The 23,592-nt window shown below is 43.3% G+C and overlaps 1 protein-coding gene and 1 long non-coding RNA gene across 2 annotated transcripts in view; one reads left to right on the top strand and one right to left on the bottom strand.

The window, feature by feature from the left end:
* Positions 1-23,592, top strand: part of DRC11 (dynein regulatory complex subunit 11) — a 145,368-nt gene that overhangs the window by 53,019 nt on the left and 68,757 nt on the right. The window contains exons 7-8 of the mRNA XM_078070013.1: positions 8,175-8,259; positions 20,994-21,122. Of these exons, the coding sequence (XP_077926139.1) occupies positions 8,175-8,259; positions 20,994-21,122 (214 nt within the window). The remainder of the gene's footprint in view (positions 1-8,174; positions 8,260-20,993; positions 21,123-23,592) is intronic.
* Positions 20,873-23,592, bottom strand: part of LOC118535527 (uncharacterized) — a 91,512-nt gene continuing 88,792 nt past the window's right edge. Inside the window, exon 4 of the long non-coding RNA XR_013446806.1 lies at positions 20,873-20,997. This is a non-coding gene — a long non-coding RNA (uncharacterized LOC118535527). The remainder of the gene's footprint in view (positions 20,998-23,592) is intronic.

Genomic DNA, 23,592 nt, shown 5'->3' with positions numbered 1-23,592 from the left:
TTTAGAGCACACATGACAGCAAAAGTATTGGGAATCCATGGTCTAAGGGCTCATGCAAACACAGCAAGTGGCTGTGATGAGCGGGGGCGCCCTGGGCATCCAGGTAGAAGTCTAAGCCAGAATCCAGGCTCTTCACATAAGGAACCATTTGCCTTAGGATAAGTTGCTTAAACTCCTGAGTTTCCAAATGTCCACCTTTGCAAAATGGAGAGAAATGCTCATCTCGCAGAACTTCTGTAAGGATGAAATGAGAAACTATTTTGCAAAAGGCATGTGTGAAAATGCGTTGTAAATGTTCGTGCAACAAGCATATGAGATGTTAGAAGTTCTGCTACAAGAGTGGACCCAAGAAACCAGGAGACACAGATATGCACGGGGTACATAACAAAGTGTCAACCTTACTAGCAGCCAAAGAAACTCAAATTCACATCTGGCTTCCATTTTACAATATGATGGAGGCATCAGAGGAAGGAGAGAGCTAACCTATTGGTGCAACAGGTGAGCGGATCGCCAGAGAAGCCGGGCACCCCCCCCCGCCCCCCCCCCACCGCAGGAGAAGCAACCAAGTCAGGCTCGGGTCTCCTTTCTCAGCTCTTCACCCAGGATTTTCTGTCAGCAGCAGGTCTCAGGAGATCTACCAGAGAAAAAACATACATCCAGGAGGGGAGCACGCCCCATGCCCTGGAGTAATCTCACTGATAAAATTTAGAATGAGGAAATTTTTAAAAGAATATTTATAAGATCTGTCAGTACACATCCCGTGGAACCACCCAAATGTCCTGGAATGGGAGCTGAGACAATAACTCATTGATCACATTTTCTCAACACACTTGGCTCCGGGCTGACAAAAGAGCTTTTTCCATTTCCTGGTGCGGGAAGACAGAGCCGCATGGTGTGCTTGGGTGTGAATTCTCTTCTTTTGGGAAGTGACCAGGGGGCTTTTCCCAGTGTACCACCATTACCCTGCCTCCCCCGGACAATCACCTCTGATTTTCCCGAACAGGTTGGTGTAGTTAGCAGGAGATGCCCGTGAAGTGTGAACTCAGGTGACCTGCACTGGGTTGGGTCAAGTGCACGGCAGATTTAGACAAGCCAGGTCGGCACCTTGGCATCTAAAAGGCAGTTTCTCTTCCCCAGTTCTGGCCCCTGCCTCCAGACTGTGGAGCCCTGGTAAGAAACAAATTTCAGGCACAATAAGGAAATGGCAACACCATTGCCTGAGCCACCCAGATAACCAGGCAAACATTCTTTGTACAAAATAAAATAAGGGATACTTCCCACTTCCCCCTGTGGAGATGGAGAGTGGGCAGGAGGGGCCACTGGCCTCCAGGCAGAATGGCAGCTTGGGTTCCATGTGCCTCAGGATGGAGCTTCTCTCTTGGGCTAAGAGAAGCTCAGAACAAACGCCGTATCTGTAGGGCCAAGACAGGGTTTGGAAGCGGGATCATGGACCAAGGATTTGGGTGGGGGTGCGGGAGAACCAAGTGAGAACAGATTAAGACCACACAGTGGGATCCCTTCCCACCTGTGAAACCCACACAGAAGCTCAGTTAGGGGACAGCAGGTGTGATGGGTGCAGATCTCGCTTAGGAGCTAAGAGGTTGGAGGCCTTTACCCTAAATAACTCTGATCGTGCAATGTGGAGTCAAGAACAGGACTGACAGAAGCAGCTGGAAGGAAAGACCACCACAGTTGTCCAACCCTGGAACAACTAGAACATATCATCCCCTAGAAGATTCATTCTCTGGCAGGGACAGGGACCTGTGGCTCCTCGGCTTCCTTCTTTTGTACTATTCCAGGAGCACTCCAGACTGAGTGATATGGAAATGTCATTAATTTTTGAAAAATATTAAACAGTCTCTAGAGTTTAATATATAATATATTCTACATCCAGTGTTCAGATTCAAATCTCTCTAAATATACTTAGGGAAAGGATTCAATGAATCACCTCAAATAAAGCCTATCTTTTGGAAATTGGGCTTACTTTAATACAAATTTAATTTTGTTCCAAAAAGCTGAATTCTTGCTTTAAAATAAATGTGACCCCCATGGGTTGTGCCGGCATCTGGTGGGCCAGTGACTCAATGCTAAGACTCTGAAATATCTGATGAATCCAGTCATTTCAAGCTCCATATCCGCTTCTCAGGCTTTGTGTTCTCAGACCGTTTTCCCCTTTCTTGCTTCTCCTTTTCCGTCCTGTTCTGTAGACTTGGTGAGATGAGGGAGCCGTGCCACGCATGGTCCAGGGGATCTTTCATGCAGCCATGTGCCGAGTTCCATTTTCTGCCTCGCCTGCTCCATTAGGTGGTCGGGTGCTGGCCTGCTTTGGCCTTGCCTGTTGCAGCCCTTGGAGGACAAATGGAAGTTGGGGTGGGGGTGGGGCGTCCGGGAACGACCTCGCAGCGCAAGCTGCGCGTTAACTTGGCAAATCAGCAAAACGATGAAATGTCAGAGATAATCAAATGTCTTTGGAATCAAGATTCAAAGTATAATTGAGGGAAAGCTGTGATTTCAGTACTTATGCACAGAGGCAGCGTGTTTAACATAATCATTTTGCAGAGATTGTTGTGTTAAAATTTAAGTAGAGAAGATCCCCGCATCCATTAAAGGGTTTTCCAAACTGCAAAGAGAAACCAAAGTAATTATCCAAAAACATCCCCGTTCTTCTCCACCCCAGATATACCTACCTCAGCAAGGCCTTCGGCTGTGAGATAGGGGGACACATATTTTACTTGGCCGAAAATTTTAATTTATGCAAGATAGTCAGGGAAGACCTCTGATACGATGACATTTCAGCGTGTGTTATCTCTGCGGATGAGCATGTCTCTGAGGAGGGAGAATCCAGGTAGACGGAGGAGTAGCTGGGTCAGTGAGCAGGAGGAAGGTGGTGGAGGTCCAGCCAGAGAGGTGGCAGGGGAGTGTTACAAAGGCCATTGCAAGTGGAGAGACCACGTCATTTAATGTGCAAACCAGGACACTTAAGAATGAAAGGGGGTGCATTATTAATTGCATATGAACGAGGCCCGTAAGCAGGGACATAAGTTAATTATGGGGACACTGGTTTCACTTTGAGTGAGACAGTTGGCAGACTTTGGAGCAGAGAAAGGGCACGATATGGCTTCTGTTTTAAAAGGTTCACTCTGGCTGCTGTGAGGAGTGTAGTGGGAATAGGAGCAGAGGGGGCAGCAAGGATCCAGTTCCTTGTAGGAAGGCATGGAGAGATGGTGGTGGCTGGGACCAGCGCAAGCAGTGAGAGGTGGTCAGACTGCCGGGGTGGTGGATGGATTGAACAGAGATATGAAAGAGGAGAACACACGAGCAGGATTCTAGATTTTTGCCCCTGGGGCGACTAGAAGAGTTCCCATATTCTGAAATGGGGAAATGCAAGAGGAGGAGGAGGAGGTTGGGGGGACAAGGTGAGAACAAGGGTTGAGTCTGGGCCATCTGAGCTTGAAGAACTCATTGCACTTTGGAGGGGGATGCTGGGCAGGCAGTTGAATGTAGGTCTGCAGCCCAAGGGACAGACGAGTAGGAGACTGGGCGTTGGGAGAGGTGAAGCCCACGGTGCTGTTTGAAGCCATGAAACCAGATGAGAGCCTGATGGGTGTGCACAGAAGAGAGCCTAAGGATGGAGCCCTGGGTCCCCCAGCACCTACAGGTGGGGAGACGAGACCCTGGCCCAGAAGGCTAAGCAGGTGGTCAGCAGGGGCAGGAGAGCATGGAGGGAACCCAGTTAGCACTTCATTTCAGAAGGAAGGGACAGTGGAGAGCTCAAATACCGATTATAGGCCATGTAATCTGAGCTCCTTCTGTGTGAGGAAGAGGAGGGGGGCCTAAAAGGTCAGAGGAGGGATGAGAGAGGCAGAAGGAAGCCAAGAAAGAGAACCTTCCAGAAAAAAAGGACTCGGCCATCTAAGAGATCCAGAGAGAATGGAATGGAGTTGTAAATCATCCTCAGAAGTCAGAAGCAGCAAACTCATCGCCAAGCTCATGGATTAGCTTCCTAGGGTGACCATAACAAGTACCACGACCTGGGCAGCTGAAAAAGCTGGAATTCACTCCCTCACAGTCTGGGGCTCCAAGTCCAAGACCTCCATGGTGTCGGCTGGGTTGGTCCCTGCACAGGCTGTGTGGGAAAGCTGTTCCAAGCCTCTCTTATTGGTATGTGGACAGCCAGCTTCTCCCTATGTCCTCACACGGTCCTTGCTCTGTGCATGTCTGTCCTGGGGTCTGAATTTCCCCTTTTTATAAAGACACTAGTCATACTGGATTTGAGCCCACCCTACTCCACCCAGTATGACCTCCTCTCAACTAATGCTATCTGCAATGGCCCTATTTCCAAATAAGGGCACATTCTGAGGTCCTGGGGGTCAGGACCAGGCTGGCCCATCCTGGAGAGCAGTGGTCCCATCCCCCAGTGAAGAGAGGGGGCCAGCCGTCTCTGCCTGATGACAGCTCCCCACTCTCCTCCCCCAGGACACATTCAGACAACCGGTGACAGAGTCCTGGGGAGGGGTGGGTAGGAGAACTTTCCAGGCCAAGAGCCCATCATTTTGCAATTCCGGTTGTTTGAATAATGTCAATGTTCCCACCATGTGTCAGCCCTAAACACAGCGGTGGGTTTTCCGGACAGGGGCCTGGATGGGCACCAGTGGTGTCCAGACTCTGTGGGTGGTGAGCATACACCAGTCTGTGCCCAAGGGAAAGGACCACCTCCGCCCCTGGTGATGCGGGGACTACGGAGAAGGCAAAGACAGGAATGACACACCCGAGGGGGCAGTGGAGTCCAACAGAAACCAGATACGTTGTTTCCACTTGTAATCTTTCCTGACACCATGTCATTGGAGAGCCTCAGTTACTCCCCCAGCAGTCCCCAGATGGGCTGTCACCTGCAGCCGATGCTGTCAGCCCCCAGCGGTTTCTGCCAGAAACACGGTGGGAACCAAACTAATATTCTCTTCACTCATCCCCAAGTTGAAGCCGTCTGTCCGCTGCAGGGTTTACAGCTCATGGGGCGCTGAGTCCAGAGCGCCGAAACACTCCTCACCTCGCAGCTTCCTGACGATGAGCAGCAGGAGAGATCACGTCCAGCTCTGAGCACCCTGACTCGGGAGAGGGAAGGCCACATCCCCATCTCTGCCACCACGCACAACTGAAAATGTGAGGGTGACCACCAGCAGCCAAGGAAACATAAAATAAAATTCAAAACGTGTGTTCTCTCAGCATGCTCTAGGTGACTAAGTCACAGGGACAAGGCTAAGGAGAGAAGCCCAATCAGTGCAAACCCAGGGCGCACTTGGAATATCCCAAAGCAGGGAAGCAAATGCCGTGGGGACGGAGGACTCCTTGATGAGGGAGGGAGAACATGGGGTGGTGTGAGCACAGGGAAGTGTGTGTATGTGTGTGTGTGCATGCGTGTGCATGTGTGCATGTATACACGTGTGTGCATGTGTGTGCATGTGTGTGGGAGGTGAGACAAAACTATCCAGCTACACTGTCATTTCTAGATATGAATTTTAAAATACATCTTTTAAATGTGTACCTTACAACAGTTTTTACGTTTTTTAAGGTCAAGACATCCAATTTCAGATTATCATGAATTATTCAAACTAATGTCACTAAAAAATATGTTCTTTTATCTGTTAAAAATAAATATAGTTAATACTATTTTGCTAAAAAAAGTACTATGAACAATGTAATATTTTTAAATCTTACTATGACAATGCATGTGTGATAAAATTAAGAATTCTACTTTAGAAATGGCACATGTAAATCCTTTTGGGTTTTAGTTTATATAAGTTTCTAGGTTTGTTCTGTGTCCTCACAAACACTCAAGCTTTGAAGTGTGGAAATAAAATTAGACAGCAGAGCTGCCTGTAAAGGTGGCCGCCGGGGGAATGGGTAAGTGGGTGCACAGAAGAGAGTGCTCGAGCTTTTAGTCCAAATGTATTCGCAGGCCAAGTGATGCACAGAACAAGACAGACTGTGGTCAGGCAGTTTAATAATCACTGAGATTTGAGTCTTGTGGACAAGCAATGTCTGAGGTCAACTATTATGTACCAACCATGTGATTGTGGAAGGTGAGGGCATTGAGATAAGAGCTGACATTTTAATCTTCAGATCACTCTCTCCCATCACTGCACCCAGAATCTAGTTGGTACTAATCAGGTGTTTGTTGATTGACTATATGGATGGATGGATGGATGGATGGATGGATTGGTAGATGGATGGATGGATGGATGGATGGATGGATGGATGGATGGATGGAAGGATGGATGGTTGGATGGACGGACAGATGGTTGGATGGATGGGCAGACAGGTGGATGGATAAATGAGTGCGTGAGGCCCCCAAAGTAGCTACAATGATGGCAGCTCCATTGACAGAATGGCGTACTTAGTTTGTGATCTCCGTCGTCTTTGTCCCTGCATTTGTCCACACATGCCCCATTGTATTCAGTTCCTTTCAAAGCAAAGCTGAGGAGCTGAGTCATGTTCCTACTGAATGAGCCCACAGGAAAGGTTCAAGAGACCTGAGATATTTTGTCCAGACAATGATGTGACTATTTTTAAGTGTTTTCAGAGTAATCCCACGGAAACAATGGGGTCACAGCAGGCAGGCCGTGCTGGCTCCTCAGCATGAACCAGGCGGTGGCCCCAGCTCAGAATCGTCGTGGTCCTCACCATCACGCATCTGCCTAAAAAAAAAGTTTCATTTAACAATATCCTTGAGGACACAGTAAAAAATAATTGTATTAAGACTTGACCCTTGACTACACAGCTTTTTAATATTCTATGTGACAAAATTGGGAGTGCAGCCTTGGGCTGCTCGTGGAAATAAGGTGGCCGTGAGGAAGCAAACCTGTGAGGTCGTCTGCCTGCAGCTGAACCAGCCACTTTCCATGGAACGTTTCGAGAAAATGACTGACAAACTTTGGCTTTTGAGAGACATTTTCTCAAAAGTGAACCAAATGGGCCTGAAAGAAAAGCTCTGACCTAGCAAAAATTAAAATTTTGGCAGTCTCGTAATCACCTCTGTGAGCCTGAGAGCTTCCCCATTACTTAGAGTTTCAGTTTGGAGACTAGTGTAGTTATTGATGAATGTGATTTTGATATGATGGAATGTGTTAAATGTGAGGACAGAATTTCTTCCCAAACCTCAACCGAAACAGCACACTGCGGCAGAATGAATACGGAAGCACATATGAGCACGCGGCTACCTTCCATCAAACCAGACATTAAAAAGATTTCAAAGATGCAGAACAGGAACGCTCTTCTCACTATTTTGTTTTGTTTTGTTTTGGAAAATATAGTAAAAATGTTATTTATGTGAACATATAATGAGTTTATCATTGTTATTTTTAAGTGAATTTAAAATGTGTATTTTAGAAATTTCCCGGTTTTAATATTTATTACAGTAAATATCAACAGCTATAACTCATATAAACAAAAGCTCCTTGAGATATTAAAAAATTATCAAGAGTATAAAGGGCTCCAAAGTCAAAAGTTTGAGAACCACTGCTGTGGACTCATCTTAAGCACGGTTGTCTCCTCTAATCCTTAGATTCTCCATGTTGGTGGATTCGTGGAACTTAGAAATAGTAACTACACATGCCTCCTGAAATTCCTCAATATTAAGTTGCAAAGTCTGCTTTTTAAAATGTAGAAATTATATGGTGACACAAAAAAATTACTATTTGGAACCCATTCAAAATGGAGCCTTAGCCTTACGGAAACCAAAACTTGCCCACGTATTTCATGCACTATTACTAAATTTGTCATCCGAACAACTCCATCCTTCTGTTTAGTTTCAAAATCCTGTGTTTATCCTAAGTTTTAAACAGGAAGAAGTGATTTGTGCTTCTGTCTTCATTCCTAACTCAAGCACGGAGTACCTCAATAATTAAAAAAAAAAAAAGAGGGAGAAGAGTACAATCTGTTCTAAAGAGAGGTGTGTCCATCTTGGAGTAACAATTACCTGGAGGAAGCAAACCTCTAGGAACATGGCCGGGTCCTGCTGCTCCTTCGAGGCACTGTGTCCAGCCGCGAGGGGCAGGAAGCTTCCACCCTAAGAGCCCTCCCCCATTTCAGTTACAATGGGCAGAGCCAGCCAGTGGGAAGTATAACAGAGTCAACGGAGATCATTCCTACTTGATTTCCCTCTCTTTCTTCCTCAGGAACTTAACCGGCACATTTCCTGAATACCCTAACGTGGAAGAAGGAGGGTCTGCCATTATCTTTTCCAACAAGACCCCACAACAGGTACGGAGATGCTTGAGAAATAAAACACAAATCTATTGTAATCCCATTTCTTTAAACTGTAACCTGAATGGGTTCATAGTGTCATTAGTTTTGGGTTATTCTCCTGCAAATATTTACGTGGAAATATTTCGATGTTTCATCAATTATGTACTTTTTAAAAAATTTTTGATTGTTATGTTAATCACCATACATTACATCATTAGTTTTTGATGTAGTGTTCCATGATTATGTACTTTTAAATTTATTTCAAAATGAATTCGTTCTTCTTCCTGTCTTACCTTTGAAAGAGACGTGACAACACATGGGGCTTACTTTCTTGGTAAATTCTGAGCAGCTTGATTTCAAGGGTCCTTTATGTTCTGGTCCCTGCTTGCCTCTCAGTGTCATCTGCTGTCCCCTCGTCCCCCATCTTCCTTCCATGAGCCCCAGCAGTCCACCCGCCTGCCCTCCTCATGCCCCATGTCACTGTACCTTCAGTGTCTTTCTGCACGTCATGCTCTCCTCTTATCCCAGGCTGACCTTCTACCCCTTGTCCCCTGCTTCATTCCTGCTCACCTGTCGAGAGTCAGCTCTTTGCCACACTGATGTTCTTCCAGAGAAACATCTCTGTAGATGCTCCAGTGGCATCTGATGAAATTGACTTCTAAGGCTGTTTTTAGAGATGTCTCAATAAACTAGAAATAGGAAAACTGTTCTTAACCTCAGAGTATTAATCATAGAAACCAAGAGAAAATTAGCATCATGCTCAACAGTAGAGCACTAGAAGCATTGCTATTAAAAGTGAAACTCACACTCATATACTCAAGCTGATATACTGGACCACATAAAACTCAAATGGCAAAAAATATCATAATTGGAAGTAAAATCATATGATAAACTGGAGAAAATATTTGCAACATAGGTGATAATAGCTACCTTTCATACATAAAGGGTTCTTAGGAAATAATAAAAATCTAAACACCTCAGTAGAAAAGAAGGCAAAAATGTTAACTTAATTTTTAAAACTTTAAAACTCACTAGCAAAGAAACTCAAATATAAAATAATGTTACTATATCTCTTTTCACCTAGAGGATTGGTAAAAATTTTAAATCATAATCATCGCTGGAGTTGGTGAGCATGTGGAGAAAAGTCACTCCCACATATTGTAACTGGATGCATAAATACATAAATTGGCATGACCTTTTTGAGGGACATGGACCAAGTAAACATCAGATGTTTAATGCGTATACTCTTTGACCCATAAATGCTATTTAAGGAGTTTACATGAAACAAATAATTAGACAAGTTGCCATAGACCAGAGACAACAAACTTTTGTCATAAGGGACCAAATAATAAATATTTGAGGCTATGGAACACAGATCCTCTGCCACAACTACCCAACTCTTCTATTCTAGCATGAAAGTGGACACAGACCGTAGGTAATGAATGGGCATGGCTGTGTTTCAATAAAGTTTTATTTACAAACTGGGCAGCAGCCCAGATTTGGCCCATGCATATGATTTGCCAACCCCTGCCATAGATGACTGAAACAGCTGTTGGGGGCCACCCCGTTTATAGCACTGACAAAGAGAGCAGGCTACGGTTCATGAGGAGGGAACCAGTTAGGGAGCATGAAGCACTACACAACAGTGAAAGCTCTGCTACAAATCAGGGTTTCTCCACCTCCGCACTCCTGACCCCACGGTCAGCCTCCCGTCCCCCCGTGCTCCCCCGAGTGAGCCGTCAGGGTCAGAGGGACGTGCTCTTCCTCACCTCCCTGTCAGAAGCTGACACAGCTCCTCAGCCCTCGCTCCAGCCTCTGGAAGACTCCTGTCCTCCTCAGAACTCAGTGAACACATACTATCCACCCTACAGTGTGGCAGTTCATCAAGCCCTGCCTTGCGTGACTGTCCTTTCGACCTGGTGTTATTTCCCTTTGTTACCCTGTGAGGTCTTGTCGCTGCAGCTAAATTGTCAGGACCAAGCTGTGTCGTGAAAGCCCATGGCCAGGGACCAAATGTGTTTCATGTTAGTTTAGAAAGGTAATAATTACAGGATTAAGCATGTTGGTGCAATGACTACATTGTGTACACAAGGAACATTCAAGAGTAGGGTTAATGTTGGCTAAAAACAAAAGAAGATGAAGATGTCTGGCTAATACATTAAAATAAGACAAAGAAGGCCACAAAGCAGCATGACTTGTAAAGACAGGTGATGGAAGAGTCTCAACAGGGTAGAGGTGATGAAACACTGTCCCCCCACCTGCCAGGTCCGCAGCCTCAAGGGGCTCCTTCCCTACGCGCCTCCCTCCCTGCGCCGATGTAACGATTACATGAGGTGACTCGTGTAGCGTACCTGCAGCAGTACACGTGGAAATCTCGCAGGACATCGTGATAATTGTCACTAAGGGGAGGAGGAGGATGAAGAGACAGACCAAGCATAACCATTATAATGTGTACTTAAAGAGTCAGCTTTATATTTGTTAAAAAACAAGCAATACAAACACTTTCTACAAAGTGAGCATAATCACGTTGATACCAACACTCCCAGAGAAGACCAAATACAAAGAGAATCACAGATTAGTCTTCCTTACAAGTATTAATGCAAAAATTCAAACTGAAATATTAGCATGCCAAAACCGGCAGCACATTAAACAAGCAAAACACCACAATCAAGCGGCATTTATTCCAGAATGCAAGAATGGCTGCGGTTGAGGGTGTCTGTGGATACACTGCATCCTATAAAGAGTTCCAAAAGGGAAAACCATAAGTGCATCTCTGTGGATGCTGATGGGGTCTTTCACAAATTCAACATCCATTCTTGATTTTTAAAAATAAAACAAAAAAAATTAGAATATAGGGACACTTCTTCAACATGACAAAGTATTTCTTAGTTCAAGATCTAATATTATACTTAATGAAATTCACTAGAAACAATTCCACCAATGTCATGAAAAATACAAGGATGGCCATTGTCACCGCTGTCCCCTAGGATCTATGGACTCTGTTGGATACGAGAAAGAACGTAGAGATATATGGAACGGAGAAGCAAAATGATCACTTTTTGCAGGTATGCTCTACACTTAGAAAAGCAAAGAGAATAAATTGAAAACTAAACAGTGTAAGAAGGAAGATGGGGAGTTACAGAGAGCAAAAGCATTGGTGTGTACAAACAGAGGCCAGATAGAAAATACAACAAAACAGTCCATTTACAACAGCACCAACAATACAAAGATAAAGCATCCAGGAACACACTTAATAATAAATGTGTATTTTGTGTGAAGAAAAGTTTTTAAAAAGTGTGAGGGATACAAATGGAAAGAGGGAAAATCACACCGTGTTCTTAGGTAGGGATACTCCACATTGTAAATACATCACTTCTCCCAAACATCATTTGCACGTGTGATGTGATCTATACAAAAATACAGATGGCGTTATGTTGGAGGTGGGGCAGGCCACTCAAAAGGTGACCAGCCTGATTCTAAACTTTAGGTGAAAGTAAATAGCCAAGAAAAACCAGTAAAATTCCGAATGTAATTACACAATGTAATGAGAAGGAAGTAGCTGTGCAGTATTGAGCCATGCTATTAAGAACCCATCGGCACAGATAAATAACTAGAAAGACTCATCAGTGGAAAAGAATAGAAAATCAAGAAATATACCCAAATACATATGCCAATTTAGTACATAATAAAGATGGCATGGCGCCTTTCTTAGGTAAGGGGGAAAATTTAATAAATGGGATTAGAGTAACCAGGTTGTCATCTGAAAGAAAGAAGAAAATTAAATCTCTATTTCTTTATACCTCACCCCAGAATGATTCCAGATGAGTCAAAGATTTAAGTGCCAAACAAAACAAAAACAGAAAAGATCTAGAAGAGGCCAAGGAAGAAATGTTATAACCTCAGAGTGGGAAAGACGTTTCTACCTCCGTTGCACAACCCAGGGGTCGTAGAAGAAAAAAAATGAAATTTTAAATGATACACACAAAAAATTTCTAACCTGCATGGCAAAACAGACCCCAAGTGAAGTCAAATGACAGATGACTCAGTAGGATAATTACTTGTAATGAGCACCCCACACAGATCATTTTTCTCATATATAAAGAGCTCCTACAGCTCTATAAAAATAAAGATCAATAACCCAATATTTTAAAAAGCCAAAGGATATGAACAGACGTTTCTTGGAAAAGAAAATGTAAATGGGTTTGAAACATAATAAAAGATGTTCAACATATAAAAAGATGATCAACCCCATACATATAACAGAAATGCAAATTAAAACTACACTGACAGACAAAATTGATAAATTGAACCTCATCAAAATTCAAAACTTTTGCACTTCAAAAGATGCCATCAAGAAAATACAAAGACAAAAACATACTGGGGGAAGATATTTGAAAACGAATACCTGATAAGGGGTTTGTATCCAGGATAAACAAAGAATTCTTGTGTCTCAATAAGAAGACAATTCAATCAAAAAATGGGCAAAAGACTTGAATAGATGGGGCGCCTGGGTGGCTCAGTCATTAAGCATCTGCCTTCGGCTCAGGTCATGATCCCAGGGTCCTGGGATCGAGTCCCACATCGGGGTCCCTGCTTGGTGGGGAGTCTGCTTCTCCCTCTCTCTCTGCCTCTGCTTGTGTGCTCTCTCTCTCCTTCTCTTTCAAATAAATAAAATCTTTAAAAAAAAAAGACTTGAATAGACAATTCACAAAGGATCATAAATGAGTAGCTAATTAGCACATGAAAAGATGCTTGGCATCCTTAGTCTTTAGGGAGATAAAACATAAAACTACAGTGAGACCATTTCATTCCCACTAGGATGGCCATAATCAAGAAGACAGACAGTAATAAATGTAGAGGGCGTAGAGGAAAAGGAACCCTCCTGTGGTGCTGGTAGGAATGCAAAATGGCACAGCCGTTTTGGGAAACGCTTGTCCCTTTCTTAAAAGTTAAACACAAACGGAGGGGGGGCGGAGCAAGATGGCGGAGGAGTAGGAGACCTGGATTTCGTCTGGTCCCAGGAATTCAGCTGGATAGGGATCAAACCATTCTGAACACCTACAAACTCAACAGGAGATCGAAGAAAAGAAGAGCAACAACTCTCTGAACAGAAAAGCGACCACTTTCTGGAAGGTAGGACGTGCGGAGAAGTGAATCCGAGGTGATATTCGGAGGATAGACGGCGGGGGAGGGGCCTCCGTCGGCCGCTTCTGGCAAGTGATAGAGCCGCGGAGCACAAAATCGGGACTTTTAGAAGTCTGCTCCGCTGAGGGACCTCACTCTGGTGGCGAAGTGGGGGGTGGAACCCTCGCGGGACAGTGTGGTCTCAGGACCCTCGGGGTCACAGAAAGACCGGGGGTGCCTGAGTGCGGCAGAGCTCCCAGGGATCGGAGCGGGGAAGCCGGCTGCAGAGACGGAGCCCAGGCGCGGGCTCTCAGCTCGGGGTTGTCATACACCGTGATCCGCGGCACAGTCGGGCCACTGCTCCTCCAGCAGGGACCCAACAAGCGGCAGATCCGGGGACACTCCCCTTCCTCCCCAGGGAGGAGAGGTGCGGGAGCGCACCGCGGGGATCTGCTGGGCTTGGAGACTCCACCCGGGGTCGGGTGCCAGAGATAGAAATGCGCGGTCACAGGCCGGGTGAGCACGGAGTGCGGCCGGAGACCGGGGACACGGGAGTGACTGACGGCTTTTCTCTGGGGGCGCACTGAGGAGCGGGACCCCGAGTTCTCGGCTCCTCCGGGGCGGAGACTGGGAGGCCGCCATTTTCACTCTCCGCCTCCAAAGCTGTACGGAAAGCTTGCAGGGAACAAAAGCTCCGGAGAGCAAACCCGAGCAGATTACTTAGCCCGGACCGGCAAGGGCGGGGCAATTCCGCCTCCGGCAGAGACATTTGGGAACCACGGCAACAGGCCCCTCCCCCAGAAGATCGGCGAGAACAGCCAGCCAAGACCAAGTTTACCGATCAATGAGAACGGCAGAACTCCAGCGCTAGGGGAATACTGCACATAGAATCCATGGCTTTTTTACCATGATTCTGTAGTCTTTCAAAGTTAATTTTTTTTTTAACTTTTTTTTTTTGAATTTTTCTTTTTCCCTTTTTCAACCAACATCTTATCAATCCCTTTTTTAAAAAACATTTTTATTTTTCATTTTTAGAGTCATATTCTATCCCTTCATAGTAGTTACCCGTATTTTTGGCATATATATATAAGTTGTTCTCTCTTTAAAATTTTGAGATAGTTTCTTCTAACAGATCAAAATATACCCTAAATCTCTAGTGTATGGTTTTTTTCTACTCCCCTGCCTGATCACATTCTTTCCCCTTTTTTTTTCTTTTTTTTTAATCCTCTTCTTTCTTTTTTCAAACAACTTCTTATCAATTCCTTTTATAAAATTTTTTATAATTTTCACCTTTACAGTCATATTCCATCCCTTCATCATATCAACCCTTATTTTTGTACATATATAAGTTTTTCTTTCTTTAAAATTTTGGGAGGCACTTTCTTCTAACAGACCAAAATACACCCAAAATCTAGTGTGTGGCACTGATCTATGTACCAGCCTGATCATATTTGATCATATTCTGGTTTTTTTTTGTTTTGTTCTGTTTTTGTTTGTTTTTATCTTTATCTTTTACTTTTACTTTTTTTTTTCTTTTTCTTTTTTCTCTCTTTCCCTTTCTTTTCCCCCTGCTTCAGGTCTTTTCTGATTTGTTGAGAGTATTTTTCTGGGGACGTTGTTACCCTGTTAGCATTTTGTTCTCTCATTCATCTATTCTCTTCTGGACAAAATGACAGAACGGAAAAAATCACCTCAACAAAAAGAACAAGAGGTAGTACCAACTGCCAGGGACCTACTCAATACAGACATTAGTACGATGTCAGATCTAGAGTTCAGAATCATCACTTTAAAGATACTAGCTGGGCTTGAAAAAAGCATGGAAGTTATTAGAGAAACCCTTTCTGGAGAAATAAAAGAACTAAAATCTAACCAAGTCAAAATCAAAAAGGCTATTAATGAGGTGCAATCAAATATGGGGGCGCTAACTGCTAGGATAAATGAGGCAGAAGAAAGAATCAGTGAGATAGAAGACCAAATGATGGAAAATAAAGAAGCTGAGAAAAAGAGAGATACACAACTACTGGATCACGAGGGCAGAATTCAAGAGATAAGCGATACCATAAGACGAAACAACATTAGAATAATTGGGATCCCAGAAGAAGAAGAAAGAGAGAGAGGGGCAGGAGGTATATTGGAGCAAATTATAGCAGAAAACTTCCCTAATTTGGGGAAGGAAACAGGCATCAAAATCCAGGAAGCACAGAGAACCCCTCTCAAAATCAATAAAAATAGGTCAACACCCCAACATCTAATAGTAAAACTTACGAGTCTCAGAGACAAAGAGAAAATCCTGAAAGCAGCTCGGGAGAAGAGATATGTAACCTACAATGGTAGAAACATTAGATTGGCAACAGACCTATCCACAGAGACCTGGCAGGCCAGAAAGAACTGGCAGGATATATTCAGAGCACTAAATGAGAAAAATATGCAGCCAAGAATACTATATCCAGCTAGGCTGTCATTGAAAATAGAAGGAGAGATAAAAAGCTTCCAGGACAAACAAAAACTAAAGGAATTTGCAAACACAAAACCAGCCTTACAAGAAAAGACCCCGAATAGCCAGAAGAATGTTGAAAAAAAAAAGCAAAGCTGGTGGCATCACAATTCCGGACTTCCAGCTGTATTACAAAGCTGTCATCATCAAGACAGTATGGTACTGGCACAAAAACAGACACATAGATCAATGGAACAGAATAGAGAGCCCAGAAATGGACCCTCACCTCTATGGTCAACTAATCTTTGACAAAGCAGGAAAGAATGTCCAATGGAAAAAAGACAGTCTCTTCAACAAATGGTGTTGGGAAAATTGGACAGCCACATGCAGAAGAATGAAACTGGACCATTTCCTTACACCACACACAAAAATAGACTCCAAATGGTTGAAAGACCTAAATGTGAGACAGGAGTCCAACAAAATCCTAAAGGAGAACACAGGCAGCAACCTCTTCGACCTCAGCCACAACAACTTCTACCTAGAAACATTGCCAAAGGCAAGGGAAGCAAGGGCAAAAATGAACTATTGGGACTTCATCAAGATAAAAAGCTTTTGCACAGCAAAAGAAACAGTCAACAAAACCAAAAGACAAGCGACAGAATGGGAGAAGATATCTGCAAATGACATATCAGATAAAGGGCTAGTATCCAAAATCTATAAAGAACTTATCAAACTCAACACCCAAAGAACAAATGATCCAATCAAGAAATGGGCAGAAGACATGAACAGACATTTTTCCAAAGAAGACATCCAAATGGCCAACAGACACATGAAAAAGTGCTCAACATCACTTGACATCAGGGAAATCCAAATCAAAACCTCAATGAGATACCACCTCACACCAGTCAGAATGGCTAAAATTAACAAGTCAGGAAATGACAGATGTTGGCGGGGATGCGGAGAAAGGGGAACCCTCCCACACTGTTGGTGGGAATGCAAGCTGGTGCAGCCACTCTGGAAAACAGTATGGAGGTCCCTCAAAAAGTTGAAAATAGAGCTACCATACGATCCAGCAATTGCACTACTGGGTATTTACCCCAAAGATACAAACGTAGGGATCCGAAGGGGTACGTGCACCCCGATGTTTATAGCAGCAATGTCCACAATAGCCAAACTGTGGAAAGAGCCAAGATGTACATCGACAGATGAGTGGATAAAGAAGATGTGGTATATATATATACAATGGAATATTATGCAGCCATCAAAAGGAATGAGATCTTGCCATTTGCAACGACGTGGATGGAACTGGAGGGTATTATGCTGAGCGAAATAAGTCAAACAGAGAAAGACATGTATCATATGACCTCACTGATATGAGGAATTCTTAATCTCAGGAAACAAACTGAGGGTTGCTGGAGTGGGGGGTGGGGTGGGAGGGATGGGGTGACTGGGTGATAGACACTGGGGAGGGTATGTGCTCTGGTAAGTGCTGTGAATTGTGCAAGACTGTTGAATCTCAGATCTGTACCTCTGAAACAAATAATGCAATATATGTTAAGAAAAAAAAAAAAAGAAGAAGAAGATAGCAGGAGGGGAAGAATGAAGGGGGGGAAATCAGAGGGGGAGACGAACCATGAGAGACGATGGACTCTGAAAAACAAACTGAGGATTCTAGAGGGGAGGGGCGTGGGAGGATGGGTTAGCCTGGTGATGGGTATTAAAGAGGGCACGTTCTGCATGGAGCACTGGGTGTTATGCACAAACAATGAATCATGGAACACTACATCTAAAGCTAATGATGTAATGTATGATGATTAACATAATACAAAAATTTAAAAAAAAAAGCTAAACATAAATGTACCAAATGAGCCAGCAGCCCACTGTTGGTACTCTATCCAAGAGAAATGAGAATGTGTCCACACAAAGAAGTTTGTACATGAATATAGGGGCATTACTCATAATAGTCAAAAATTTGGAACAGCTTAAATATCCATCAACTGGTGACTGGATAGGCAAATGTAGTGCATCGGTGATGGAATATTATTTGGATTTCCTATAAAAAATGAAACACCAATTGGGATACGCTACAACATGGGGAGACTCAAAACCATGATGCAAAGGGAAAGGAACCAGACCTAAGAGACCACATATTATGTGATTCCATTTACAGGAAACATCCAGACAAAGTGAATAGAGGCAGGGAGGCGATTAGAAGAGACCTGGCAAGGAATGAAGGAAAAGGAAAGACTGACAGTGGACATGAGGGGTCACACTGGGGTGATGGAAATGTTCCAAAACTGGCTCATGGTGATGGTTGCCGGACTTGGTAGACATACTTAAAATGATTGAATCGTACCCTTGGAATGGATGGATGTATACTATGTAAAATATGTCTCAATAAAATTATAATATATTATATTCTTATAAAAGAAAACAGGTGGTAGGCCAGATTTGGCCTTCAGACCCCACAGTTTACTAAAAATATGGTGGCTGACTTAACAGGGCAATCGAGGGCACTCCTCACTTTGGGAGGTTTTGTTATAGCTGAAGCGCGTGAGCAAAATAAATTCAGCACTGGCATCTAAAAAAACCCAAAAGAACTACAACGACAGATCATTTCTTCAGCTGTTCAGTTGGCAAACATTAGACACCGTGTCACACTGTGTCAGAGCATATGGGGAAACCAGCGGTCGCCCGCATGGCTGGCAGAGGGGTGAATTGGCACAGCCCAATGGAGGCAGTTTGACAGTATTAAAAATGTACCTACATACCCTTGATCCAGCATTTCTACTTTTAGGAATTTATCTTGCAAATATGCTCATACACTTGCAAAATTATATTTGTGGGCATTTATGTGTGCAGCATTATTAGTAACAGCAGACAATTGGAAACAACCTAATTCCATTGGTCGGAGAATGGCCAGATCATCCACAGTACACCCATACAAACAGAACAGGGAAGCTCTTTATGTACTGCTAAGAAAGCCAGGGACATTAGTAGGAGGAAAATGCACAACAAGGGCAGTGTGTACGAGACACTGACATTGGAATAAAATGGCCCATCTATGTTTACATTGTGTATCTGTGTGTACACATGTGTACATATTAGTGTACTTTGAAAGATTTTGCTAGAGTTGAAAATCAAGAGCAAAGCAAATTCAACATTGGCTTAAAAAAGAGACAAACTCCCAATCACACACCATTTTCAAGCGTGTGGTTGGCGAACATAACACAGCGATGTGTGTGTGTGTGTGTGTGTGTGTGTGTGTGTGTGTGTGTGTACGCAGGTGTATTTGCATATAGCTATATAAAATGTCTCTGGAAGCACCTCCAAGGTATTGGGGCTGCTTTAGAAAGCGGATCTTGCTGGCTGGCTCACAGCATAGGAACGGAACATTTCACGACTTGAACTTTTGTAAGTTTTGAATTGTAGGCCTCATGAACGTATTTATCAAAGTATTAAATAAATAAACTAAGTAAGGATATAGAGGAAATAAATAGTACAATGGAGAAGGATTTACAAGATACACTGAACTGTATGTTCCACAAATAAGGATTCCTCCTTTTTGTAGCTGCTCACAGTTTATACATCAGGTCATTTTTTAAAAATTGTCGGTACATTTCTGAAAGCTTCCAAACTTCCAAGGACCAAAAAAAAAATGCTCATGTTTACTAAGTGCTTCAAACATAAAATCCTGAGGAACCACGATTTAGCTCTATGAGTTGAAGTGAACCTGATCCCCAAGGAAAACATTGCCACTTGGACAAGGGACTTTTAATTCCATCTAGAGACACGTTTTTTATTACCAAATAATGTGCACAACACATACGTCACCTCTTACTCTCGCCAGCACCCTCTTCCTGAGCCTCATCACACCGAGAGCTTCACGGGAGCCTAGGGGATGGGTTGGCCTGCGGAGAGTGGGAAGAGGGCACGTGACTAATGACTATAGTGGTGGTGTTTTTTTTAAGTCCAGATGAGACCAGAATATCCTACTTTGTTCACAGTAAAGCTGTCTGTTACACTTTTAAAAGTGTGAACTAAACTCCTAAGAACAACATAGGTAGAAATATCAAAATATAATACTAGAAAATAAACTTCAGCACTGTAGTAAATCACTAATAAGGCATAAACAAGTAGACTGGATCCCAGGAGGATGGTTTGGTAGAACATAGTAGACGTGCAATGATACTAGCCCTTTGGTTTAACTGCATACCGTGCTCTCCAGAGGTGACCACTGTACTGAATTTGGTGTTTGTCATTCCCTCATATTTCTGTGTCCTTTGACTACATATGTATATATCCTGAAACTGTAGAGTGTTATTTTTTTATTTAACCATATGCATTTTGTACAATAGAATAAATTTACATATGTTGTTCCACATCTTGCCTCTTTTCTTTCTATGTTGTGAAATTCATCCTGGTTAGTGCCTGTTTGAATCCCAGCTCAGCACTCACCAGCTGTGTGTCCTTGGCCCCGAGACTGAACTCTTTGTGCCCTGTTCTCTTATCAATAAAACGGGCTGGTAACAGCTCGCATCCCTAGGCTGCATTTAGCAGTAAATGAGTTCATCTTTGTGCAGCTCTTAGAACCATGCTTGGCTTATCATAAGTCCAATGGATGGAAATACTGACTTGATTTTAGAAAATGAAACTAGGAAACTAGGTCCCAGAGCTGTTATGCCACTTACCTCGGTCACATGACCAGTGATGTGACCTAGGGTCTACAGCTTCATATCTCCCAGAAGTCTCTCTCTGCCACAGCAAGTGGGAGCTCAGCAAATACCTGTTGTATAGAACAGATTATATGGGGTTTTTTTACTGAAGAGGTGCGGGCGGGCCTGGCACCCTGGCTGTGGCAGAGACACTGAGGAAGCCATGACCTCCCTCATGTTCATGGCAGGCCTTGGGGCCAGAGCAGCTCTGAACTGGGAGGGGGGGGACTGAGTTCAGAAATGTCCAGCCTCCCTCTCATCTGCCCCCTGAGGTCCGACTGCTGCCTCACCGATGAATCCAACCAGGGGCAGGTGGCAGCCGGTGGTGTCCCCACGAGGGTCGACCTCAGACCCAGAGCAGGACAAGGAGGGAGCGGGCACTGATCAGCACAAATACTTCCTCCAGACAGGAAAAACAGTCCTCATCTTGATCGGGCTCCATGAAAGCGCGATGCTTATTTTGTGTTTCTCGCCAGGTTACTGAGGATATTATTGCAAACCAAGAAGAAGAGGAGAAAAACAAAAAGAAGAATAAGAAGAAGGCCACGAAACCCAAGAAACCTAAAAAAGAAAAGGAAAAGAAAGGCACAAAAGAAAAAAACAAGGTAAGGAATTTGGAATTTTAAAAGAAATTTTCTTTTAAATGGCTTCTTTGCTTTGAATCAGTGGCATGATCTCAACTCTCCTGAGATCGCACTCATTCGTTTCCTAGGAAACCGTTCTACCAGCTGTTTTTCAATAATTTTTTATGTTGCTCGATCACCGGTCATCATCCTCTCTATGATTTATAATAAAGACCTATTAGGATAAAGGTGGTTTTAATGACTTCGATACTTTATGTGTTATTCACATATGTGATAGCTTTGACTTTTTATTCCTCAAAATAAATGATCCCCCTCGTCTTTCCTCAAGGTAGAGACCAGGTGACCACTGCAAAGTCAAAATAATAACTACTTTAACCAAAGTGAGTTTGTTCAAATTTTTCACTTCACGTTGACATATTGGATATATTTTATTGGAAGTTTTTGTTTCTTACTACCCAAAGGAAATCCGAATTCAAATAGTGTCACTTTGGGCCAGGCCTCCCCTTGTGCAGTGGGGGAGGAGGGGCGGCTATCCTAGGGCTGTAACTGGAGGGGTCTTCACCCTCGAGCATGTGGAGAGGTGCACTCCCAGGACAGCATTCTCTCAGCAGAAACTCCATCTATGGGAGATGGAGCTCGGGCTGGAAGCTGGAATCATCCTAAAGCATGATTATGTTTAAAGAAGCATGTCTGCACAGACAGATCCTCCTTCACAGCTGACCAAAACTCTGATCTGAATTGACTCAGGAGAATGGATCCTTAAGGGTTATGATCCATCTGTGACTCTGTCCAGAGGCAGAGACCCAGCTCTTGCTCAGGCAGCAGTGGTCACATTCCTCATGTTCCGGGAGGTGGGTTCGGGAGAGAAATGGGACATGCTGCATCATCAAGGACAAGTGATTGGACCAAGGAGTCAGAAATTGTGAGCAGGGGAGAAAGGAGGATGGTGGATATACAATGACAGTACCCAAACTCCAGAACTCTCTCCAAAACTCTCAATTTTTCCCCCTTGAGAATGATATTTGCTGTGGGCTTTTTATAGATGGCTTTTATGACATTGAGGTATGTACCCTCTATCCCTACACTGTGAAGAGTTTTAATCAAGAAAGGATGCTGTATTTTGTCAAATGCTTTTTTCTGCATTGAGAGGATCATATTGTTCTTGTCCTTTCTTTTATTAATGGGATGTATCACATTGATTGGTCTGTGAATGTTGAACCCTCCTTGTAGCCCAGGAATAAATCCCACTTGGTCATGGTGAATAATCCTTCTAATGTACTGTTGGATCCTGTTGGCCAGTATCTTGGTGAGAATTTTGGCATCCATGTTTATCAGGGATATTGGTCTGTAATTCTCCTTTTTGGTGGGGTCTTTGTCTGGTTTTGGGATCAAGGTAATGCAGGCCTCATAGAACTAGTTTGGAAGTTTTCCTTCCATTTCTACTTTTTGAAATAGCTTCAGAAGAATAGGTATCAGTTCTTCTTTAAATGTTTGGTAGAATTCCCCTGGGAAGCCATCCGGCCCTGGACTCTTCTTGTTTGTTGATTACTGCTTCAATTTCCTTGCTGGTTATGGGTCTGTTCAGGTTTTCTATTTTTTCCTCTTTCAGTTTTGGTAGTTTACAAGTTTCTAGGAATGCATCCATTTCTTCTAGATTGCCTAATTTGTTGGCATATAGTTGCTCATAATATGTTCTTAAAATTGTTTGTATTTGCTTGGTGTTGGTCGTGATTTCTCCTCTTTCATTCATGATTTTATTAATTTGGGTCCTTTCTCTTTTGTTTTTGGTAAGTCTGGCTGGAGGTTTATTGATCTTGTTAATTCTTTCAAAGAACCAGCTTCTAGTTTCATTGATCTGTTCTACTCTTCTACTGTTCTTTAGGTTTCTATTTCATTGATTTCTGCTCTAATCCTTATTATTTCTCTTCTTCTGCTCAGTTTAGGCTTTATTTGCTGTTCTTTCTCCAGCTCCTTTAGGTGTAAGGTTAGCTGTGTATTTGAGATTTTTTTCTAATTTTTTGAGAAAGGCTTGTATTGCTATGTACTTCCCTCTTAGGGCCACCTTTGCTGCATCCCAACGGTTTTGAACAGTTGTGTTTTCATTTTCATTTGTTTCCAAGAATTTTTTAATTCTTCTTTAATTTCCTGGTTGATCCATTCATTCTTTAGTAGGATGCTCTTTATCTTCCAAGTATTTGAGTTCCTTCCAAATTTCCCCTTGTGATTGAGTTCAAGTTTCAAGGCATTGTGGTCTAAAAATATGCAGGGAATAATCCCAATCTTTTGATACTGGTTGAGACCTAATTTGTGACCCAGTATGTGATCTATTCTGGACAATGTTCCATGAGCACTCGAGAAGAATGTGTATTCTGTTGCTTTAGGATGGAATGCCCCCGTATGTATCTGTGAATTCCATCTGGTCCAGTGTGTCATTCAAAGCCCTTGTTTTCTTGTTGATCTTTTGCTTAGATGATCTATCCATTGCTGTGAG

Source organism: Halichoerus grypus, chromosome 4 (genome assembly GCF_964656455.1).
Source record: "Halichoerus grypus chromosome 4, mHalGry1.hap1.1, whole genome shotgun sequence".
Lineage (NCBI taxonomy): Eukaryota > Metazoa > Chordata > Mammalia > Carnivora > Phocidae > Halichoerus > Halichoerus grypus.
Note: the sequence above shows the minus strand (reverse complement) of the source record. Positions and strands in the feature narration are given on the sequence as shown.